This window comes from Lasioglossum baleicum, chromosome 10 (assembly GCF_051020765.1).
Source record: "Lasioglossum baleicum chromosome 10, iyLasBale1, whole genome shotgun sequence".
NCBI lineage: Eukaryota > Metazoa > Arthropoda > Insecta > Hymenoptera > Halictidae > Lasioglossum > Lasioglossum baleicum.
The window spans coordinates 13,024,460-13,044,324 of record NC_134938.1 but is presented as its reverse complement, the minus strand read 5'-3'; the positions used below and the strand labels follow the sequence as shown (position 1 = coordinate 13,044,324).

Here is a 19,865-nt window from a genome sequence, read left to right as displayed (position 1 = left end):
GCGTCCGCGGCTTTGTTAAGGAGTTATCAGCGAAAAACACGACTGTGCCAACACGCGTCTAGTTCGCGCTCTGATTGGTCCGCGCTTTTCGTTAATAACTCCTTAACGAAGCCGTGCACACCATTTTTGCCAAGGAAAATGTTGCCTCAAATGACCTCAGGAACCTCCCATTTCCGGATGTTGAAGGAATTTTGTGACATTTTGAGAGCATGTAAATTTATATTTAGCTCATGTGTCTTGCGATTGATGCACAAACTTTTCGTTTTGCATAAACATCTGCAGTCTAATAATAAATAATGAAAAAATTTTTTAATAAAATAAACGATCATCAAATGAAAAGCGGTTGTTTTAATGACGGACCAATTGTTCGACGGGCCCGGTAGCAAATACTGCTGCAAAGTCGAAATTAGGGAGAACATATGTGCCATAATGAAGCGAATCTTGCGCGCAATCTTCCGCGACAAGGACCCTGTCCAACGCCATAAATTAAGATGATAAAATCCCAGCTAGCCCTAAGCACTTTTCCCCGGGAAGATGTACGATCCGTGGCGAAACTTTTGCTTCTTTTCCTCGCGGATGATTCGATGGTGGGCAAGAAACCGCGGGGCTAGCGACTCTCACGATCATTCACTCCGATGTTCCCCAGTATGTCTTTGCCCTCGGTTTAATTAATCATTCGGCCCTTTACACGTGTTAACACGTTGGAAACAGTGGGGCTGGTCGTTTGAAGAAACGCATAAAACTCCGAGTTCCGTACCGTCGAAACTTTTTTTCTCCGCTCATAACTCATTCCGGATTTTCTTCTTGCTCGTGCAGCCCCCTGCTCCCCGCGTTTCTTCGGAGTATAGCACCCATAAAATACCCGCGGAGAGTCATGAGCTCGCGAGCTATAACGCACCGGATGGACAGGGCCAATCGAAGTTCCCCGCGAGGATGATTAATGTCTTGCTACCTTGTGCTAATCGATTCGATTGGCGACGCCGTGCTCAAGGATCCGGAAGGCAATCGATGCGTCAACGAGGCCCGACGGCCCGCCATGTTTTCCCTCGTGTCGCACAGTCTGACGAATTGTTATGATCAGACTGCGCATCTTTATGCAAAGTAAAAATATTGCGAATCTGTTGTGGAAACCAGTTGTTACGTAAAAATTAATTTCACCCCTTAATAGTATTCTTATAAAAATGCTTATCTTGTTAACGAGCCCTCCGGAACAGTAGTTCAGTTACTTCCAACGTTTAAAACTCTATTTTCGAACAGAGTAGGTCAGGGTAGGAATGAGTGAGACAAAGAAGGAGAGAGAGTCAGGGAGAAGGTACGGATCGACTGTGTGAATAAGGTAGATCTGTGAAGTTAGGATACTGTAAACCAAGTCACATTTCCTAGCTGTGAGGCTGAAACAAAGCAATAATAATAATAATGAAACCCTATTTTGATCACTATGCGTTAATACAGGCCACATCGGGCCTGAATTTCATTGCAGTATTTTTATAAAAATGCTTTTCATTGCCTTAGGCATCCCGGACGCTAGATCAGGCACCTAGGATCTGTTCGGACTTTATAAAGCTAGACAACCCATTTTGACTGAAGCGTGATAGCATGGGCCAGGGTCGGGCCACATCGGGCCCGCACGAAGCCCGAAGAATTTCATCCCGGACGCTAGATCAGTCGGCTAGTATCTGTTCAGCCTTTATATAGCTAGGAAGCCCATTTTGACTGACGCGCGTTAACGCGAGCTCGGGCCACGTCGGCCCGAAGAAATTCCATGTTGGCTCCGGCGTCAATTAAATCCTCCCGCCCGGTTCCTTGAACCGGAATACCGTCGGCCGATCGCGATTACGTCGTCCGCGATTTATTCCCCGGTTTCCACGAATGTTAACCGGCCCGTTTAGCTAGCCTAAAGCAGCGCGACAATAAACGCGGATAAACCACCTCTCGTCTGGCTCCCTAGCACACGGGCACCGTCTAACCGCCTAGATCCCCGATTGCCGCAAAGGGAAAACACACCGGGACCGAGAGTCACGAACCCAACGACAAATAGGCTGAACGCACCCGCAACTCCTATTATCTCGCCGGCTCATTGTCAGACGAACCTTTTCGCTGCCTTAGCAGCATTATGCTAGGGACGCGTGGGCGTCGCGTCGCGCCACAAACATAGATAATCGTCGCCGAAACGCGACTCCAGACGCCCTGGACACATTCTAACGCCGACAAACGTCCCCTCCTCCCCTCCCTACCCCCCAGACCTTTGTTCTTGGCGTTCCCTGATTCCACCGAGTTTCTTGACTCCGCAATGGGGCCCAGCTTCAGGGCCCAACGTTTCTACGATTCTATGTACGCTCTATCCAGAGTTGGGCAAAAATTTTATTTAAATAAAAATTTCGAATCAAGTGGGTTTAAAAGCAACTTGGCGGAAACTCACTTTATTCTAAATTTTTATATGAATAAAATGTTTGACCAACTCTGGCTCTATCCAACGAGTCTGTAAAGCAGCAAATATTACTGGGGGTCACTGTAACTCGGGAGAAGATGAAGAACGATTTTTAATAAAAATGTTATAGGCTGAAACCTCTGTGAAAATATTTAAAAACGTTTTACCACCCCCCACCGATGTACCGGTTCCCCCACTACCAGTGTCCTCTAGATTAGTTTAGACCGGAACGCCCTCTGGCAGATATCGGATTAACCTTGGAGGTTATGTCAATTTCACGACGATACAACCATAACAAAATGCCAAAACTGTAAAAATATGAACTTTGTATTTCACAATTCTGAAAAAATGTATAGATGTGCAAAAACTAATGGCTAGAATATGCCTGATTGTTTTTCAAAATTTTCAAATGAAGAAGCTAAAAGAAATTACGTAGAAACCTGATTTTCTTCGACCCCCCATTGCTACCCCCTTCCACCACCCACGTCGACATATAGGGATTTGGAAGTTGGTACAGAAATTCAGTTTGGTTCAGACAGGAGCGAATCAAAAGCAAGTGGTGGCCCTAAAATTTCATTTTGTTTTTAGCAAAAATATCTTGCTAACGGTAGCCAGGGCTGTGACACAATTTTACAAACTAAACATCTTCTGCTCCAAGCGCGGGGTCCCCAGAATCATCGGGGCCCTACGCGGCCGTTTAATCCGCCCCTGGATTCAGGGTCACTTTTGAGGGTCGCCCTTCATCCGGCTACACCCTTCTGATTCAGCTAATTCGAAGAGCTAACTCGTCAGCGTTAATTTCGTGAAGTACTATGCCGTCGCGTTGATCACTATGCATCCTGTCAGTGGCGCGCCCCACGTAAGTGGAGTAACTCAAGCAAACGAAAAACGAACCGGTATCGCGGCGCAGGAATGCACCATGGGAATTAGAATGACAAAAGCCGCGCCCTAATGGGCCAGGTAAGAATGGTCGATGTCGGGGAAGAAGGAGAGGGAGGCGAGTAGATCAGAGAAATACGACTTCGGTGATCGAGAGGAAGGGTGGAAACCTTCTTAAGGTACACTCGGAGCTTATCGGGACGTATCTGGAATGAACACAATTTCCTGTTACGCAGGGTGTGACCGAACGCATGCCGGTACATCATGTTTAATCCTTTTTGGGTTTGTCGGAGATTGTCCCTGCAGGAGTGCGGCAGAGATTGTCAGTTATCTAACCAGGTGTTCGGAATAACAACAATTGCGTTGAAATAATATTATTTTTAAATTCTTCTCATGGTTTTACTGTTCTAAATCACACATTTTTCCCATAAATTTATTAAATCTGCTATTGAATTATTGAAATTAGTGGTTCCGACTCACTGTTATGTGTCACAGTAACGCCTTGATCCAAGAAAAACCCTCGGGTCCGTGCTGTTTCTTACATCTTGCAGTTCCAGTGGAGGGGATAGGCAATTTTCTTAGCTCCTATAGTTTCCATTTTCTTAGATTAAGACCTTAGTGTTAATCCTTTTAATCATTTCAATCATGTAAATGGATCTTTAAGAATTATTTTCTTTTATCATTCTAACAAAATAAATCCAATGGAAGAAAGCAATTGTTGGAGTTAATTAAAATCAACTCTACAGTACACAGTATAATTTTTGCCAGGCAATCACCGCCGAGGATAATAATGGCAATAAGGGCAATTACATCGAGTAATAAAGCTATCATTACGATTGCATGAATGCGCGTTCCGTCGGGACTTGCCGCAATCTGAAGGGGTTACAGTTTTTCGTTCTGTTGCTACCACTTTTTTTTATCAATATCGTTATTGCAATATAATTTTCTGAAGAGATTGATATGTACCGAACGGACTATCTCTCTCTCTCTCGTTAAATTATAGGCTTCGCTCACGTTCCTTGCATCGCACGCGATAATTACATTGCATTTGTTAATAGCGAAAGGTTCCGCGAAACAACAAAGTACGGAGTTCGATATTACATTATATCGAAAAAAGAGACGGTAAAAATTCAGACAAAAAGTAAAAGATTTTTTAAGAAAATGTGTGATAAATTTTCTTAATTCGCATATTGCAAATGAAGGAAATTTGTTAAGAAAATTTATTAGGAATGAAGAAAATTTGTTCAGAAAATTTATTACACATTTCCTTAATTCGTTAAGAAAATTTCATACAAAATGGAAAGAATTGGTTCACAAGAATCACATTTTTAACTGCTTAATGAAGCAGTTAAGCGAAAACAAAACGGTTGAAGGTTTCATTGAAAGGTTCGAGTTTCACAGTGAACAGCGGACTCTGCTCCTTATCAATATCGCGATCTCGATACGGGGATCCATCAAGCGTACACATACTCGACCGCGATCAGATGAATACTTAATCGATGCCGGCTAATCGATTTAACGCAATCATTAAGCAACCGTCCAGCCGTGATTCATTGACGCTTGCTGGATCGGTGACGCACGTTGGTTTCTTGCTTTTTAAGAAAATTTCCACACAATTGAATAACATGCGAACTTCATAGAAAGTCAATCCGAAAGGTCTGTGCACACCCTTTGAAATTCCTCGAATTCTTTTTCGATTTTATAACAATTCATTTATTAGTTGTATTCAATTTTTTGTGTGATTCGGTAATAAAATAAAATATTTATTAATTTATTATCAACAATAGAGTGCAGTACAGTACAATACAGTATGATAGAATACAGTACAATAAAATACAGTATGATAGAATATAGTACAATAAAATACAGTATGATAAAATACAGTACAATAAAATACAGTATAATAGAATACAGTATAATAGAATACAGTACAATAAAATACAGTACAACAGAATATAGTAAAATAAAATACAGTACAATATAAAATAGTAAAATAAAATACCGTACAATAGAATATAGTAAAATAAAATACAGTACAATAAAATACAGTACAATACAATATAGTAAAATAAAATACAGTACAATACAATATATTAGAATAAAATACAGTACAATACAATATAGTAAAATAAAATACAGTACAATACAGTATAGTAAAATAAAATACAGTACAATACAGTACCTAGAACACATTGAAGTGCAGAAAAATACAAAATACAGTGCAATAAAGTACAGTATAGTGTATAGTATGATATAGTGTATGTGTAGAATGTAATACAATAATAAAGCGACCACCCTGTATGATAGTGAAACGAAAGGAAAATCGATCGCACGTCCCAGGATCAGATACCCACACATGGTAGGCGCGAAGGACATCAAGATGGATCGTGGATCGCGAATCGCGGATCGTGGATCGCGAACCCGTCAGGTCGTATCGATTTCTCTCGAAGTGTCAACCGCGCGTTCAATTAGACGCGCGCATGATCGTTCGCCTCGATCCTTTGACTATACTTACAGCTATATCGGGAACAGTTGTGCTTTGTCTTTCGATGCGATCGATCCAAATTGGCTCCGTATGTTTCACGACACAGTACAAAGGGATTTTTGTCTTCTCGCGTCTTTTTCGTCGTGAAAGTCGAGCCATTGGATGAAATTGAAAAATTTGCTATTTTTAGGTACCGCTGAGTGTCAACATAAATAAACATTTTCAAGCACATGGACGTTTCTCTTCTTCTTTGAATTTCAATCACATGAAAAATGTATTTATGAATTTATTATTCTTCTTTTCGAAATAAAGAATAATAAATTCATAAATATTCTCGAACATTCCTGTACACAAAATTGAAAAATAAATAGATATGGATTTTTTTTTGGTATTCATGTAGGCAAGACTAGAAAGTGAAATAACCTCGAAGCGATTCTTCCAATGTCAAACGTGTCGAAACTTAGAATGCAACAAGGTTGGAATGTCCGTTGACCCCTGGGTCAATGTAATCCGGAAAATCTTAGGCACGAGCGGCCATTGCAATGAAGTTATCCAGGCGAACCGGCGTTCTGCTCGATCTCTCTGAAAAGTGGCTTCCGTCGCGTCGCGGACGTGAACTATTAATCATTCGCTGGCCGAAGAAACGCGCGTTGATGTGATAAATGGAAAAATCAGTCGACAATGCCTCACATTGTAACCGAGCGTGCCCGCCATTTTTGTCGCTTCATTTGTTAACTCCCCAGACCGGCAACATACAATAAACTATATTCACATTTTAATATTCAGCACAGCAAGAAATAAACTACAAACTTGTACATAAAAAATTCAATTTTTCATCAAATAATTTGGAGAATCAATAATTTCAACAGCAAATAGTTCAGTGACTCACCTTGTATATTGACTAGTCTTTTCTTTCAAAAACAGCTTACAGAAAATCCAATACAACTTATTATCCATTTCGGACTAAAACTTGATTAAACAATGTCTGAATAAATTCTGTTATTTTTTTGTTGCAGATGAAGATGCACCGAATTTCGACACAGACGACGTGTTAGACAACAGAGTATACATCGATAGTCGATCCCGAAGACGCAGATCATTGATGGAGAAGAAGTTCGTGGATGATATCCAAATCAGAGAGAAATATGATCCGCGTGTGGATCGACGAGCAGAAGATATGTATTTTTTACGGAACGGCGAGAGGTATAAGAGGTAAGATACGTTTTCCTGTCTCGATCATGATGAAAAGTAATTTTTCTATTATTTACATCTCAATGACAATCATTTCCGTAATTCTACAAGATCAGGCCAGGGTAACTTCTTTCTCGGCTGTGTCGCTTCATGACTCCCACTACCAGTGCACCGGTTTCTCTACTTTCGGTGCAGAAGTTTCCCAACTCTCGGTGTCAGTGTCGCCAGTTGATGCTGAATCGAGCCGCAATTACTCTCCTCCTTTTCCCCTTCCACTATCCCATTCCAGCACCACGCACACACTCCAACGTCCCCCCCTAAGACCGTAGACCACGGTGCCCGTGCCTTAGACTGAACTGGTCATCAGAGAGGGGGCACTTGATTCCCCTCGATTGCTGGGGACCTGGCGACACTGCACGGTGTATCGGTTTCCCTACTCTCGGTGTATCGGTTCCCCCACTCGCAGTACACCGGTTTCCCTACTCTCGGTGTATCGGTTCCCCCATTCCCAGTGCACCGGTTTCCCTACTCTCGGTGTATCGGTTTCCCCACTCGCAGTGCACCGATTTCCCTACTCTCGATATATCGGTTCCCCCACTCGCAGTGCATCGATTCCCCTACTCCCAGTGAATCAGTTGCCCCACTCCCAATGCACCCGTTTCCCTACTCTCGGTGTATCGGTTTCCCCACTCGCAGAGAGTGCACCGATTTCCCTACTCTCGAAGTATCGGCTCCCCCACTCCCAGAGTGCACCGATTCCCCTACTCCTAGTTAATCAGTTGCCCCACTCCCAGTGCACCCGATTCCCTACTCTCGAAGTATCGGTTCCCCCACTCGCAGTGCACCGGTTTCCCTACTCTCGGTGTATCGGTTCCTCCACTCTCAGTGAATCATTTCCCCTACTCGCAGTGCACCGGTTTCGCTACTCTCGGTGTATCGGTTCCCCCACTATCATTGCACCGGTTACCCCACTCCCAACGAAGCGGTTCCCCCACCATCAACTATTCCATATTGTAAAGCACGGTAGGTGCAATATGAAATGGTTGATAGTGGAGGAACTGATAGACTGGTAGTGGGAATCGTGAAGCGACAGCGGGGAAGAATTTGGTCGGACCTGTAGGGCGCAGTGGAGGAAACTGAAGAGAAAAATGAACAAATTTCAGATACTACTCCGTGGAGCACAGAAGAGACGAGTTCGTAGAGAGCGTGGAGTACGGTCACATCTCGGAAATGGAAGTAACTCCCTTCATGTCGCACCGAGCACTGCCGCTTCAGTATTTCATCGAGATCATGGTAGTGGCCGATACCAAGATGATAGAGTACCACAGCCCTGAATACTTGACTGGATACATTCTGCTGCTGATGGGCACGGTGAGTCTTTACTTCGTTCGATTACCTTCCGGAGAAATATCACGAATATGTTGGTAAAAGTTAGAATACAAAAATATTTCCGAAAAACAGTCCCTAGATTCTCGATAATAAACGCATCGCAAATCTAATTCAGTATAAAACGATACATCGCACGCAAAGAAGAAGCGTACCACCTCGCGGCGCACCCTGCGCAGCCAGGTATTTATTACACAGCATAGGTCCGACATCCGTCCGAAAAAAGAAGAAACAAAATACGTGGAAACAAAGCCCGACATGCCGCGTGGGTGTATCACTTTGTCCGAGCATGATTTCGGCGAAGACAAAAAGAAAGGGGGCCTTCTTCGGTACCACAGGCGAACAGGATTAAAAGAGGATCCACGAAACCAGCGGCGCGGCGGTTGGATCCTATGGATGATCGATCTTGCTTGCCAGCGGGATCTGTCACGAGCATTAAATATTATGCAAATGCGTTGGCTGCGCTCCTAGTTCGTTTCGGATATCGGAAGGTAGCCGACGAACTTTCGACCATCAGTCAACCACCTACGACAACTAATTCGATTGCCGCTGAAAAATCGTCTGCACCGTCTCTCCGACCATAACCTCTGCGCCGTGACGAATCGGTGTTAATAAAATTTCGTAATATTAATGATATCACGAAATAATAAATGAGTGGGCTTCTACCTTGTTCGCGGGAGTGAGTGTACTCTCTTATTGATGATGAACTATGTACCAAAATATACTACGAAGTACTAGAATGTACTAGAATGTTCTAGAATGTCCCAGAATGTACTAGAATGTACTAGAATGTACTAGAATGTAGTAGTATGTATTAGAATATAGTAATATGTACTAGAATATACTAGTAGCACGTACTAGAATGTACTAGAATATACTAGAGTATACTAAAATTTGATAGTATGTATTAGAATGTACTAGAATGTTCTAAAATGTAGTAGTATGTACTAGAATGTACTAGTAGAGTACGTACTATAATGTACTAGAATGCACTAGAATATACTAGAATGTACTAGAATGTACTAAAATGTACTATAATGTACTAGTATGTACTATTATAGAATGTACTAGAACATAGAATGACATACTGAAATATACCAGAATATACTAAAATATAACACAATAACATACTAGGATGTACACAGAATGTACCTACATAGAGAATGTAGTAAAATATAGTAGAATATACTAAAATACACTAGAATGTACAAGAATATAGCAGAATGCACTAGTATATACAAAACTATACTAGAATATATTCGAATATACAAGAATGTGCTACAGCACGTGCGTATAGGCAATTTCCCCTAGATTTGTGAAATCGGTCACCGCACAGCAGGGGCAGGGAACGCGAAACGAATGGCCGGAAGTTTCATTTTCGCGCGCGAATCGCGTGGGCCGAGCGCGGTTTCGCAACCAGGGGCCGAAGGTCGTTAATCATCTTTAATTAGCGGGCTGTATATTCGCGTTTTGCCGGGTGGAAATTTCAGCGGCGCGAGAAATTAGCGTGCCTGGTTGACATAATGGACGCCCCTGTTGAGGGGAATACAATCTTGTCGACAAGAGAGAACCGGGCACTCTCGGATTCTACCACGCAGACATTTAGAAACCATATGTATAGGTGTGTATGTATACATATATGTATATTCCGTGGGATATAAATTTCAGGAGCGACCGACTCCTGCGTGGCTGCGAGCGCGGCCGCGCACAATTCATCGTCGAGAGAATAGAAAGTACAAGTTGCACCTTCGGGATTATAAATTCTACCCGGCCACTCCGATACGATCGCGCTGTTTAACTACCTTTAACGCGACGTTGACATTTTCGCCCAGCAATTGGAGCTCGGATCGAATTCGATCCGAGCTGCTTCCGGGCGAACGGGATCGTAAACCTTGCACGGAAATGGAAAGTCCCAGTGCATCGTTAAGAGGCTGCATTCCTTCAGCCAAATAAGAATCTATCGAATTTCTCGGAATTTTTTTTCAGAAAAACTGTTTCACCTTTCGCATTGCGATTTGGCAGACACGTTTACGGATATTTTGAGTGCATACACCATTTTTTTCAAGTAAAAATAATCAAATTTGCACGAATTACATATTTTTTTAGATAGTACGTTTTAAAGATTGGTGCTGGTTTCGAGTGCTTCTGTTACCAATTTTCACGGATTTTTCTTGGGAGAACTACTAAACTTTTTGAATCAGGATTTTTCATATACATTCACGGCTGTTTGAAGTACACTCACTATTTTTTCCAAGTAAATATAATCAAAATTGCGTGAGTTACATATTTTTTTAGATAGTATGCTTTAAGAGTTGGGTCGAATACCTTTGTTACCAATTTTTACGGATTTTTCTTAGGAGAACTACTGAACTTTCTGGATCAGGATTTGGCACATACATTCACGGGTGTTTGAAGTACACGTACTATTTTTTTCAAGCAAAAATAATAAAAATTGCGTGAGTTACATATTTTTTAATAGAGTGTGTCCCCACTCTACCTGCCCCTTCTTCGACGCTGCGCTGTCCCGACACTCCGGTACCGGCAGGGAGGGGGTAACGTTTCCCCTCGATTCGTGCTCCCTCCCCTCGTCTGGCGACTGTGCACAGCTCCCTCTTGGAGAAAGACTGCGAAGCCTTGAAATCAATATAGCGTGCTGCGAATCTCAGATTGACTGGATTTACAGCGTCCCAGCGGTGCCGGTAACATTGTAAACCTGCTATCCGCCAAGTGATAAATTCATTCGAACAACCGATCCGCTAATTACTTGGAGAATTACGAGAGTCGATTGTGCCGAACAGATAGCGCGCGACGGAGGCATTAGAAGCGGGCTCCCCCGTGCTCGCCGTTTCAATTCCCTCCCCGGTGGACGGAAACATGAAAATCACGACCTAACCCGGGCCCGATTTGCATTCAATCCGATCGCCACGACAGAAAACGGGATTTGCATTCGAATCGAATTACTGTGAGCGGTGAAAGATCGATCCGGTTGTACGTACGCTTATTGTGGGATGGCCAATTATATAATCGTCGGGCCCCGGAATCTTTAAACAGAGCGTAACGCTCGCGAAGCACGTGGGACGTGCCCCACTAAACCGGGTACGACACAGTGCACGGCACGTTGCACGGTGCGCTCACACCACCCTGGTACACTTTTCCCACTGCGGGCTCCGTAATTTATGCCCGTCGGTCTGGTTTCGCAAGCGGCGCCTAGCACGGGATAGACCACGGAAAAAGGCAGTCCTCTAAAGGTGGTATTCTGGAACGCGTGACCGTGCTTTCCAGATGCAATGTCTCGTAGACCCACGGCCGTAATTCAAGTCCCCACCAATTGTTTTACCACGTTCCTCCTGTGGCTTGCTCTTCGCGACAACCCTTCTCAGGGGCGGACCAAGCGGCCGCGTAGGGCCCCGGATAGCATAGGGCCCCAAGGTCTTAAAATATCTTAACTCAAAGATTTTGGAAATGACCGAAAAGGTTCAAAAAACCCTCCACAAAATAAACGAACAAATCTAAAAACAAAATGTTAAATTTACGGCCTCTAAGTTTCACTCTATGGAATTTTTGATTACTTTTCTTTTCTGTTTATAAATTAATGAGACTTTTCTTAAAACTTTTTTTTGAGGGGGGTCCGAAATTTTCACCGATTAGGGGCCCCACGTATCCTGCTCCGCCCCTGATCCTTCTCCCCCTTGAACCTACCGAGCACAAAACATATATGAAAGCGAAACGACGTACTATACTACACTGTATTACATGACATTATAGTATATAGTATATATTATACCACATTACAACATTATAATATATATTATACCATATTATACAGGGTGTCTCAAAATTCCTTCAACATCCGGAAACGGGTGGTTCCTGAGATCATTTGATGCAACATTTTCATTTGCAAGAATGGCGTCCGCGTCTTTGTTAAGGAGTTATTAACGAAAAACACGGACCAATCAGAGCGCGACCTAGACGCGTGTTGGCACAATCGTGTTTTTCGTTAATAACTCCTAAACAAAGCCGCGGACGCCATTTCTGCAAAGGAAAATGTTGGTTCAAATGATCTCAGGAACCTATTTCCGGATGATGAAGGAATTTTGAGAATATTATACTATATTACACTATATAGACAGAGTGGTCGTTTTAAGTAAAGACACCTAAATATCTCTCCAGGTTATCGTGATGCAATTAATATTTGTTACATAATTTGTTACATAGTCTTGCAAGAATATTTTTTTCCGTAGGTCATTTACTTTGGAGTTATCAAGGACATCGGTGCTTTTTGACACATAACTACATTTTCTTTTTATTGCATCGTGTAACTGGTCGAGATATACATTTAGATATGTGATATAATAGCGTGACCTTAAAATGACCTTGATCTTCGAAAATTACTATACTATATTGTATTATATATTAGATATATAAATTTTCATATTAATTTAATGATATTTTAAAACAATACTAAATTCTATATAAAATTATACTATGTTACATTAACACGCGAAGGTTCTTCAGTTACGAAAAGTTTAGTCCAGAAGTCAGGACGACGCAATGGGAAACGATACGATCAACAACGAGGGAATCCGGGGCAGGTAAAATCAGTAGAACGAGGAAATCCGATCGTCCCGTGACAAATGAATGATTCATATATAATTTGACGGTTAGCCTCGTCATTGTCAACCAGGTCATTACCATCCGAGTCGGTTGCACGTCCCACGCGAATCAGGACCACACCTCAGAAGAGGGCAACATCCCACGGAGCGTCCGGGACTCACTTTCGCGGGCCCACGCCCGTCATTCATGCGACGATTCAATCAGCTTTCCTGGCTATCGATCATCTTCTGATATTCATGGCTTTTTCTTTTGCAAATCGATGAAATCTAATTTGACGTCGCGTCGAACGGTGTTTGATAAGTTGAGTGTGGCCAGCCTGTTCTATCATGGGGCTGCCTTCTTGCGGAACACGTGTGGTTGCCATAACTACACCATGCGATATCTTGTCGGATCATTCGCTGCTTCCAGCATCTTTCTGCTCCTCGCTTTAGTATGCGAGGATTGACATCCTCTATTGGCATATTTGCAATACTAATCCTCTGCGATCACACTTTTGTTAGTAACAATTTTTTTTATGAGACTATTGTCAGAGTATGCCTGATGATTTTCTGATTAAAACGATTCCAAACACGACCCTATTTGCAACGTATTTGCTCGTTTAATCCACGATATTGTAGAACCTCGATTATCCGAACTGGACTTCCGGCAAGTAAATATGTCCCGAATTGTACCGTGTTTGGTATGGTTTTAATCAGGAGAATGTCACGGATACGTTGCATGTAAAATGTAAAAGATTGAAGTTATTTAAAATATATTAGCAAGATTGTTGTACTCGATTCCACGACTCGCTATCCAACAGAATTACAGAGAAGGAGGAGGAGACATTCATCTTCTCTAGATTGCTTGAAAAAGGAGAATCGCGTTGTCACCTAGCGATTTGCCACGTTGGAATTTCCCGGTAGCCATCGCGGGGCATATTGTGCAACGGTGTCTGTGCTCGCGGTTTCTGTGCCAGTCGGCTTTTTCATGGGGAACTATAGCTATCAACAGTGTCAATATTTTATGGGCAATCACTGGAGAGGCTTCGATGGTTCAGCGAACATAAACTTTGAAATTCAATCGATCGTTGAATGAGCTACACAAGTGATGAAAGCCTTGACGCGCACTTCTGATGTACTAGTAGGTACATACAGTTGTGCTCCTAATTTTGTCATCCACAATTATCCGAGACACTGTGTATAAAATATATTCAATTTAATCGAGGTTCTGAGATTACCTAATAATCCTTAAGGAAATTAGATTCAGTATATTTTGGTATATTTTAGCATGGTCTGGTCTGTATTCTCGTATTTTTTGGTATATCCTAGTATATCATACTATACATTCTAGTATTTTCTAGTACATCATACTATACATTCTAGTATATTCTAGTATATCATACTATACATTCTAGTATATTCTAGTATATCAATGTACTATATTCTAGTACATTCTAGAGTATATTCTATTTTATTCTACAATTGTATATTCTGGTATATCTAGTATAATCTATTATAGTAATTATAATCTAGTAAACATGCTAGTATACTATAGTCTAGTATATTTTGATGTATTCTGGCATATTCTAGTATATTTTACTATATTCTGTTTTATTTTAGTATCTTATAGTATATTCTGGTATATTTTAGTATATTCTAGTATATTCTGGTATATTCTCTGATATGCTCCAGTATATTGTACTGTAGTCAGAGAACTAATAGAATATGAACAATGTTCATGACGTTCAATGTGATGATGTTCAAAATATAAAATGGCGATTCTGATATATTCTGGCGTGTGCTCCAGTATATTCTACTGTAGTCAGAGAACTAATAAAACATGAACAATGTTCATGATGTTCAATGTGATGATGTCCAATAGGATGATGTTCAAAATATGAAATGGCGATTCTGGTATATTCTGGTATGCTCCAGTATATTCCACTGTAGTCAGAGAACTAATAAAATATACACAATGTTCATAATGTTCAATGTGATGATCTTGAAAATATGAAATGGCGATTCATTGTAATCGGTATACATACACACGAGATGAGAATGTGTGTGTAACGGGAAGAGCAGAGACGCGAGCGATGTTAATAAACATGAATTTTTGCAGTCGAGATAACCCATTTAACCATACTCGTACAGTGAGGATCAGGACGGGATCGCGGTAGATATACGTCGCTTATGGATGACCACCGTCATGGAAACGAAAAACTTGTCTGTTTGAGTGCGTCTGACATAGCGATCGCCCAGTGACACGATTGAATCGCCGCGTTTCTCTAACCGGTCCAGTGAGACTTCACCCGGGACCTTTTTTACGGCCTCCGGATCTGCCTGATGGCCTGTTAATCAACCCCCCGAGCGTTCGCAAAGAAAAAAACACGCGGGAATAACAACGAAAAAAGGACGCTACAATAATAAACTAGATTTGATTTATTAACTAGAATTAACTTTGGATTTTAAACTATATTTAAAACAGTGAAAATATTGAAAGATTTCAAGAGCATCGGTATTATTATTTTCACTGCATTGTAACTATTAGTGAAAAATATATATTTAAAGGCTCCTGGAATTGAAGCACAAACTTTTTATTTTGCATAAAGATCCGGAGTCGTAGCTAAAAGATTGATTTAATTATTTCTTGTGGGATTACGCGTAGATAAAAAATTCATTTAATCATTTCCTACGGAAAAATCTAAGTCTACATGACGTAATTAAAAATTTATTTGTTTGTTTGCCACCGGAGGGTCGTTACGATTTGAACAATCGTGGCAGGAACTGTATAGAATCAAATTAAACATACATGCCTCACAATGGATTTCTCGATTGAGCATAGTTTAGGTTATTAGGTAATCGAGGATACCAGATTGGTTATTTATAAGCTGTTATCGTGTTTAGAAAGTAAAAAGAAGCGACACGTGGTACCAGAGTCGATCGGTGGACAGTGGCTGGCCGACGACGGCAATTTCCTTCGTTATCTCGCGGTTCATAGCGAACGTATAAATTAGAAACTTCGCTGTCGGTGCGTACACGGGAAGTAAATTATATTTTTTTTCCATCGGATCTGTCGCAGTCGTATATCATTTCGCAGGATTTCTTTCGTCGTTACATATTATATACGCGCGCGAGAATGGCGGCTCAGCCGACGATACTTATCACACTTAAGCACTTATTATCTTGATTACCGTGCAAGAACTCGTTGGGGAATTAATTACGCCGCTCTAGGCAAAGCGTGCGATAATATGTCCCGCTTAGAATAAATTAAAACCCGATTAAACGTTGCAGTCTAACATTGGGGGTTGCTTTTACTATACAATACCATATTACTATACTATACTATATTACTGTACAATACCATATTACTACACTATATTACTATACTATACTATACCATATTACTATACGATACTATACCATAACAGTATACTATACAATGTACTATATTACTATACTATACTACACCATATTACTATACTATACTATATTACTATACTATACCATATTACTATACAATACTATTCTATATTGCTATGCTGTACTATACCATACTATACCATATTACTATACTATACTATACCATACTAGACCATATTACAATACAATACTATACTATATTGCTATACTATACTATGCCATATTACTATACTATACTATATTATTATACCATACTATACCATACTAATATACGATACTTTACCATATTACTATACAATACTATACTATATTGCTATACTATACTATACCATATTACCAAACAATACTATACTATACTGTTGTGTATACATCCAGAACCTTCAATCGTGAAGAATAAGTGCCGAGGCATCTCCGAGCAGTTTAATTAGATGAAACGAACCGGCCCTAATGCATCCAATTGGAGGACCGTTTCGGTCGTCGTCGGGCTGATGTGTCACTCGGACACGTTTCCCCAACGGTTCGCTCCGGGATAGAGTGGTTACAACAGATTCGCGCATGTGGAACGACCGTTTGCCCGTAATTGATTGATTAAACACGCACTTACACTCCGGATCTGTGCGTAACTGCACGCGTCGATTGCACTCGACGCGGTTTTTTGCGATTGTTTGGTTTCGAAACCCCGCCGGCTCTGGTAGGCCACGGACGCCAGTGAACGGCCGATCGGAAGTTAGAAGCGCGTAAGACCGAAATCATTCAAGAAAGAATGACATTGCAATTCCTGCGTTATACAATTTATAAAGACAACGTTTATTTGGCACAAGGATCCACGGTCTAACAATGAAACGAATCCAATTTGATTGTTGTTGGATTTCTGAACAGTTGCAATGTAAACCTCATGCTGTGTGTTATAATTTTAAATAAACACAGCTGGGTTATATAGCTGGGTTAAGCTTCATCTTGGGGACCCAGACATTTTCAACGTTTTTATATCATCCATTTTAACGAGGAAATTCCGAAAATACAAGTTTTAATAATAGGAACCCACTGATTCGAAAGTTATGAGTGTTTAAAGTTCAGCGATTTTCAGGAGTGTTGACTGATAAGGGCGCCGCCATGTTGGTGTGTAATCAGTGTCGCGCGTCATCTAATGAGTGAAGCCGTGGCACCTCAACCACGCGGAAATGTCGATAACGTAGATTTGCAAACGTAGCCGGTCCTCACCGCTCTCCCACCAGCCTAACCACAACAAACCTCCTCTTTGAGATCCTGTATATTTTAATTACTGTTTTTTTTCTCTCACAGCTCGTTTTTGTAGATGAAAAGACGTGTTCAACTTATCAGAGCAATACCCCACGGTCAAGCGGACGAAAAGACTAAAATAAATCGTTTAATTCTTGCATTTCATGCATTTCTATTCGTCCGTGATCCGCGGAGGGGTGGTCTCGAAATCGAATGTCCACAGAATCTTCGGAGTGATCGGCGTTAATCCACGTTTCACGCGCTTACGAACGCATTCTCGTCAGTCGCGAGACATTTAATAAGGGGAACGATTTTTACAAACGGATTCGATTGCATCTTAATGAAGCGTTACAGGAAAGGGAGAGAGAGAGAGAGAGAGAGGGAGAGGCCCCCGAGGAGAAACGTACACGCACAGCTCAGAAGAGAGCAAAACGAATATGTCCATGCATAAACAATGCAAGACACAGTTGACTCTTAATTAGCAGCGCGCCTGGTATCCCCAAAGCCTTCGTGTCCGATCCCTCTAGACTCTAGAACGAATCCATGGGAGATGAGCTGTAATGGGCGATGGGAGATTTAATACTTGCTTCGTAGGCTTGGTCGGAATTACAGAGAAAATACTGAACGTTGTTGTTCGCAACTTTTTTTAAAATATAGTAGGTCAATTATACATGGCCTGAAAAATCAGAACACTGAATTATATAATACATATTCTGAAAATTCAGAACACTAAATTATACATGGTCTGAAAATTCAGAACACTGAATTATACATATTCTGAAAGTTCAGGACACTATATTATACATATTCTGAGAAATCAGAACACTAAATTATACACATTCTGAGAATTCAGAACACTAAATTATACATATTCTGAAAAATCAGAACACTAAATTATATAATACATATTCTGAAAATTCAGAACACTAAATTATACATGGTCTGAAAATTCAGAACACTGAATTATACATATTCTGAAAGTTCAGGACACTATATTATACATATTCTGAGAAATCAGAACACTAAATTATACATATTCTGATAATTCAGGATTGGATAGTTGGATATTTAATCGAAATAAGCAAATTCAAATAAAATTATTTAACCAAAATAAAAAGCATCCAATTAGGTTTGTAATAGGCGTCGTCATCAGAGTCAGGGGGATAGACTCGAATGGAGGGGATGAAGTTACCCCCTCTCTGCCAGTACCGGATCAGTCACGTGACATTGCGACACATCACGTGACGCGTCTCGTGACCGGGCCGAGAGGTGGGGGAGGTAGAGTAGGGATAATCCTAGTAGAGTAGTCTAGTCCAAATTGTACTAGAACACGACCTTGATCAAACTCGACGATTTCGCTATTCCCTATTAATTTTAAGATATTAAATTAACTAGAGAAATATGATTCAGAACCGCGTCGTATTTTTCTCTGTCCAGGTTGCCCGGATGTACAAAGATCGATCGATCGGCAACGCAATAAGCATTTCCGTGATGGAGATCGTGCAAACGAAACACGTCTTCGCGCCCATAGATCCGAAAATTAATGGGACCTCTGCAGCCGATATGTTGGAGAACTTTTGTAAATGGAAGGACCGTAGTCCCGATGGACCGTCGGCAGTACACCATGATGCTGCTCTTCTTTTGACGAGGTACAGTTCGATTTATTTTACTAAACAAAAAATTGAGAAAATCTTTCGATAATATAATTGAATATATTGAATATATACGATTCATTGTTATAATAATAAACAATTTCCAGGGAAAATCTGTGCCACTACCCGATGAAAATGCGCTGCGACATTCTGGGTCTTGCCCAGGTGGGACGAATGTGCTCCCGAAAATCCTCCTGTGCTATTGTTCAGGACACAGGACTGGCAGCATCGTTCACTATAGCCCACGAGATCGGTCACGTGTAAGTAACGCTATCGGATGCTGTAAAAGCATTCGGACTTTCGTAAATAAACGCTTATTTCTGTCGAGACCGGGCGCTGACGGCAGTCCAAGCAACAGGGACCAGCTGGGCACTCTATAAATATTGTAGCATATAGATATAATCCATCGTGATTATGCTATGAAATGTCCAGGATAGGATCCAACACGTTATCTACCGGAAGTATTAGGTCGGAAAGAAAGTTCTTACGGTTTTTGTTATTTTGATTTTATAATAAAAACCGCAAGAACTTTCTTTTCAACCTAATAATAACTGATTGAACTAGTACAAATAAGGATAATTTGTTTATATGAT

At 41.1% G+C, this 19,865-nt stretch overlaps 1 protein-coding gene across 4 annotated transcripts in view; it reads left to right on the top strand.

Moving 5' to 3' along the window:
* The window catches only part of LOC143213031 (A disintegrin and metalloproteinase with thrombospondin motifs 9), a 128,233-nt gene that overhangs the window by 94,154 nt on the left and 14,214 nt on the right, over positions 1 to 19,865 (top strand). For all 4 annotated transcript variants that reach the window (XM_076432475.1, XM_076432476.1, XM_076432474.1 and 1 more), the window contains 4 exons: positions 6,809 to 7,004; positions 8,147 to 8,354; positions 19,058 to 19,269; positions 19,380 to 19,532. In XM_076432475.1, the coding sequence (XP_076288590.1) occupies positions 6,809 to 7,004; positions 8,147 to 8,354; positions 19,058 to 19,269; positions 19,380 to 19,532 (769 nt within the window). The remainder of the gene's footprint in view (positions 1 to 6,808; positions 7,005 to 8,146; positions 8,355 to 19,057; positions 19,270 to 19,379; positions 19,533 to 19,865) is intronic.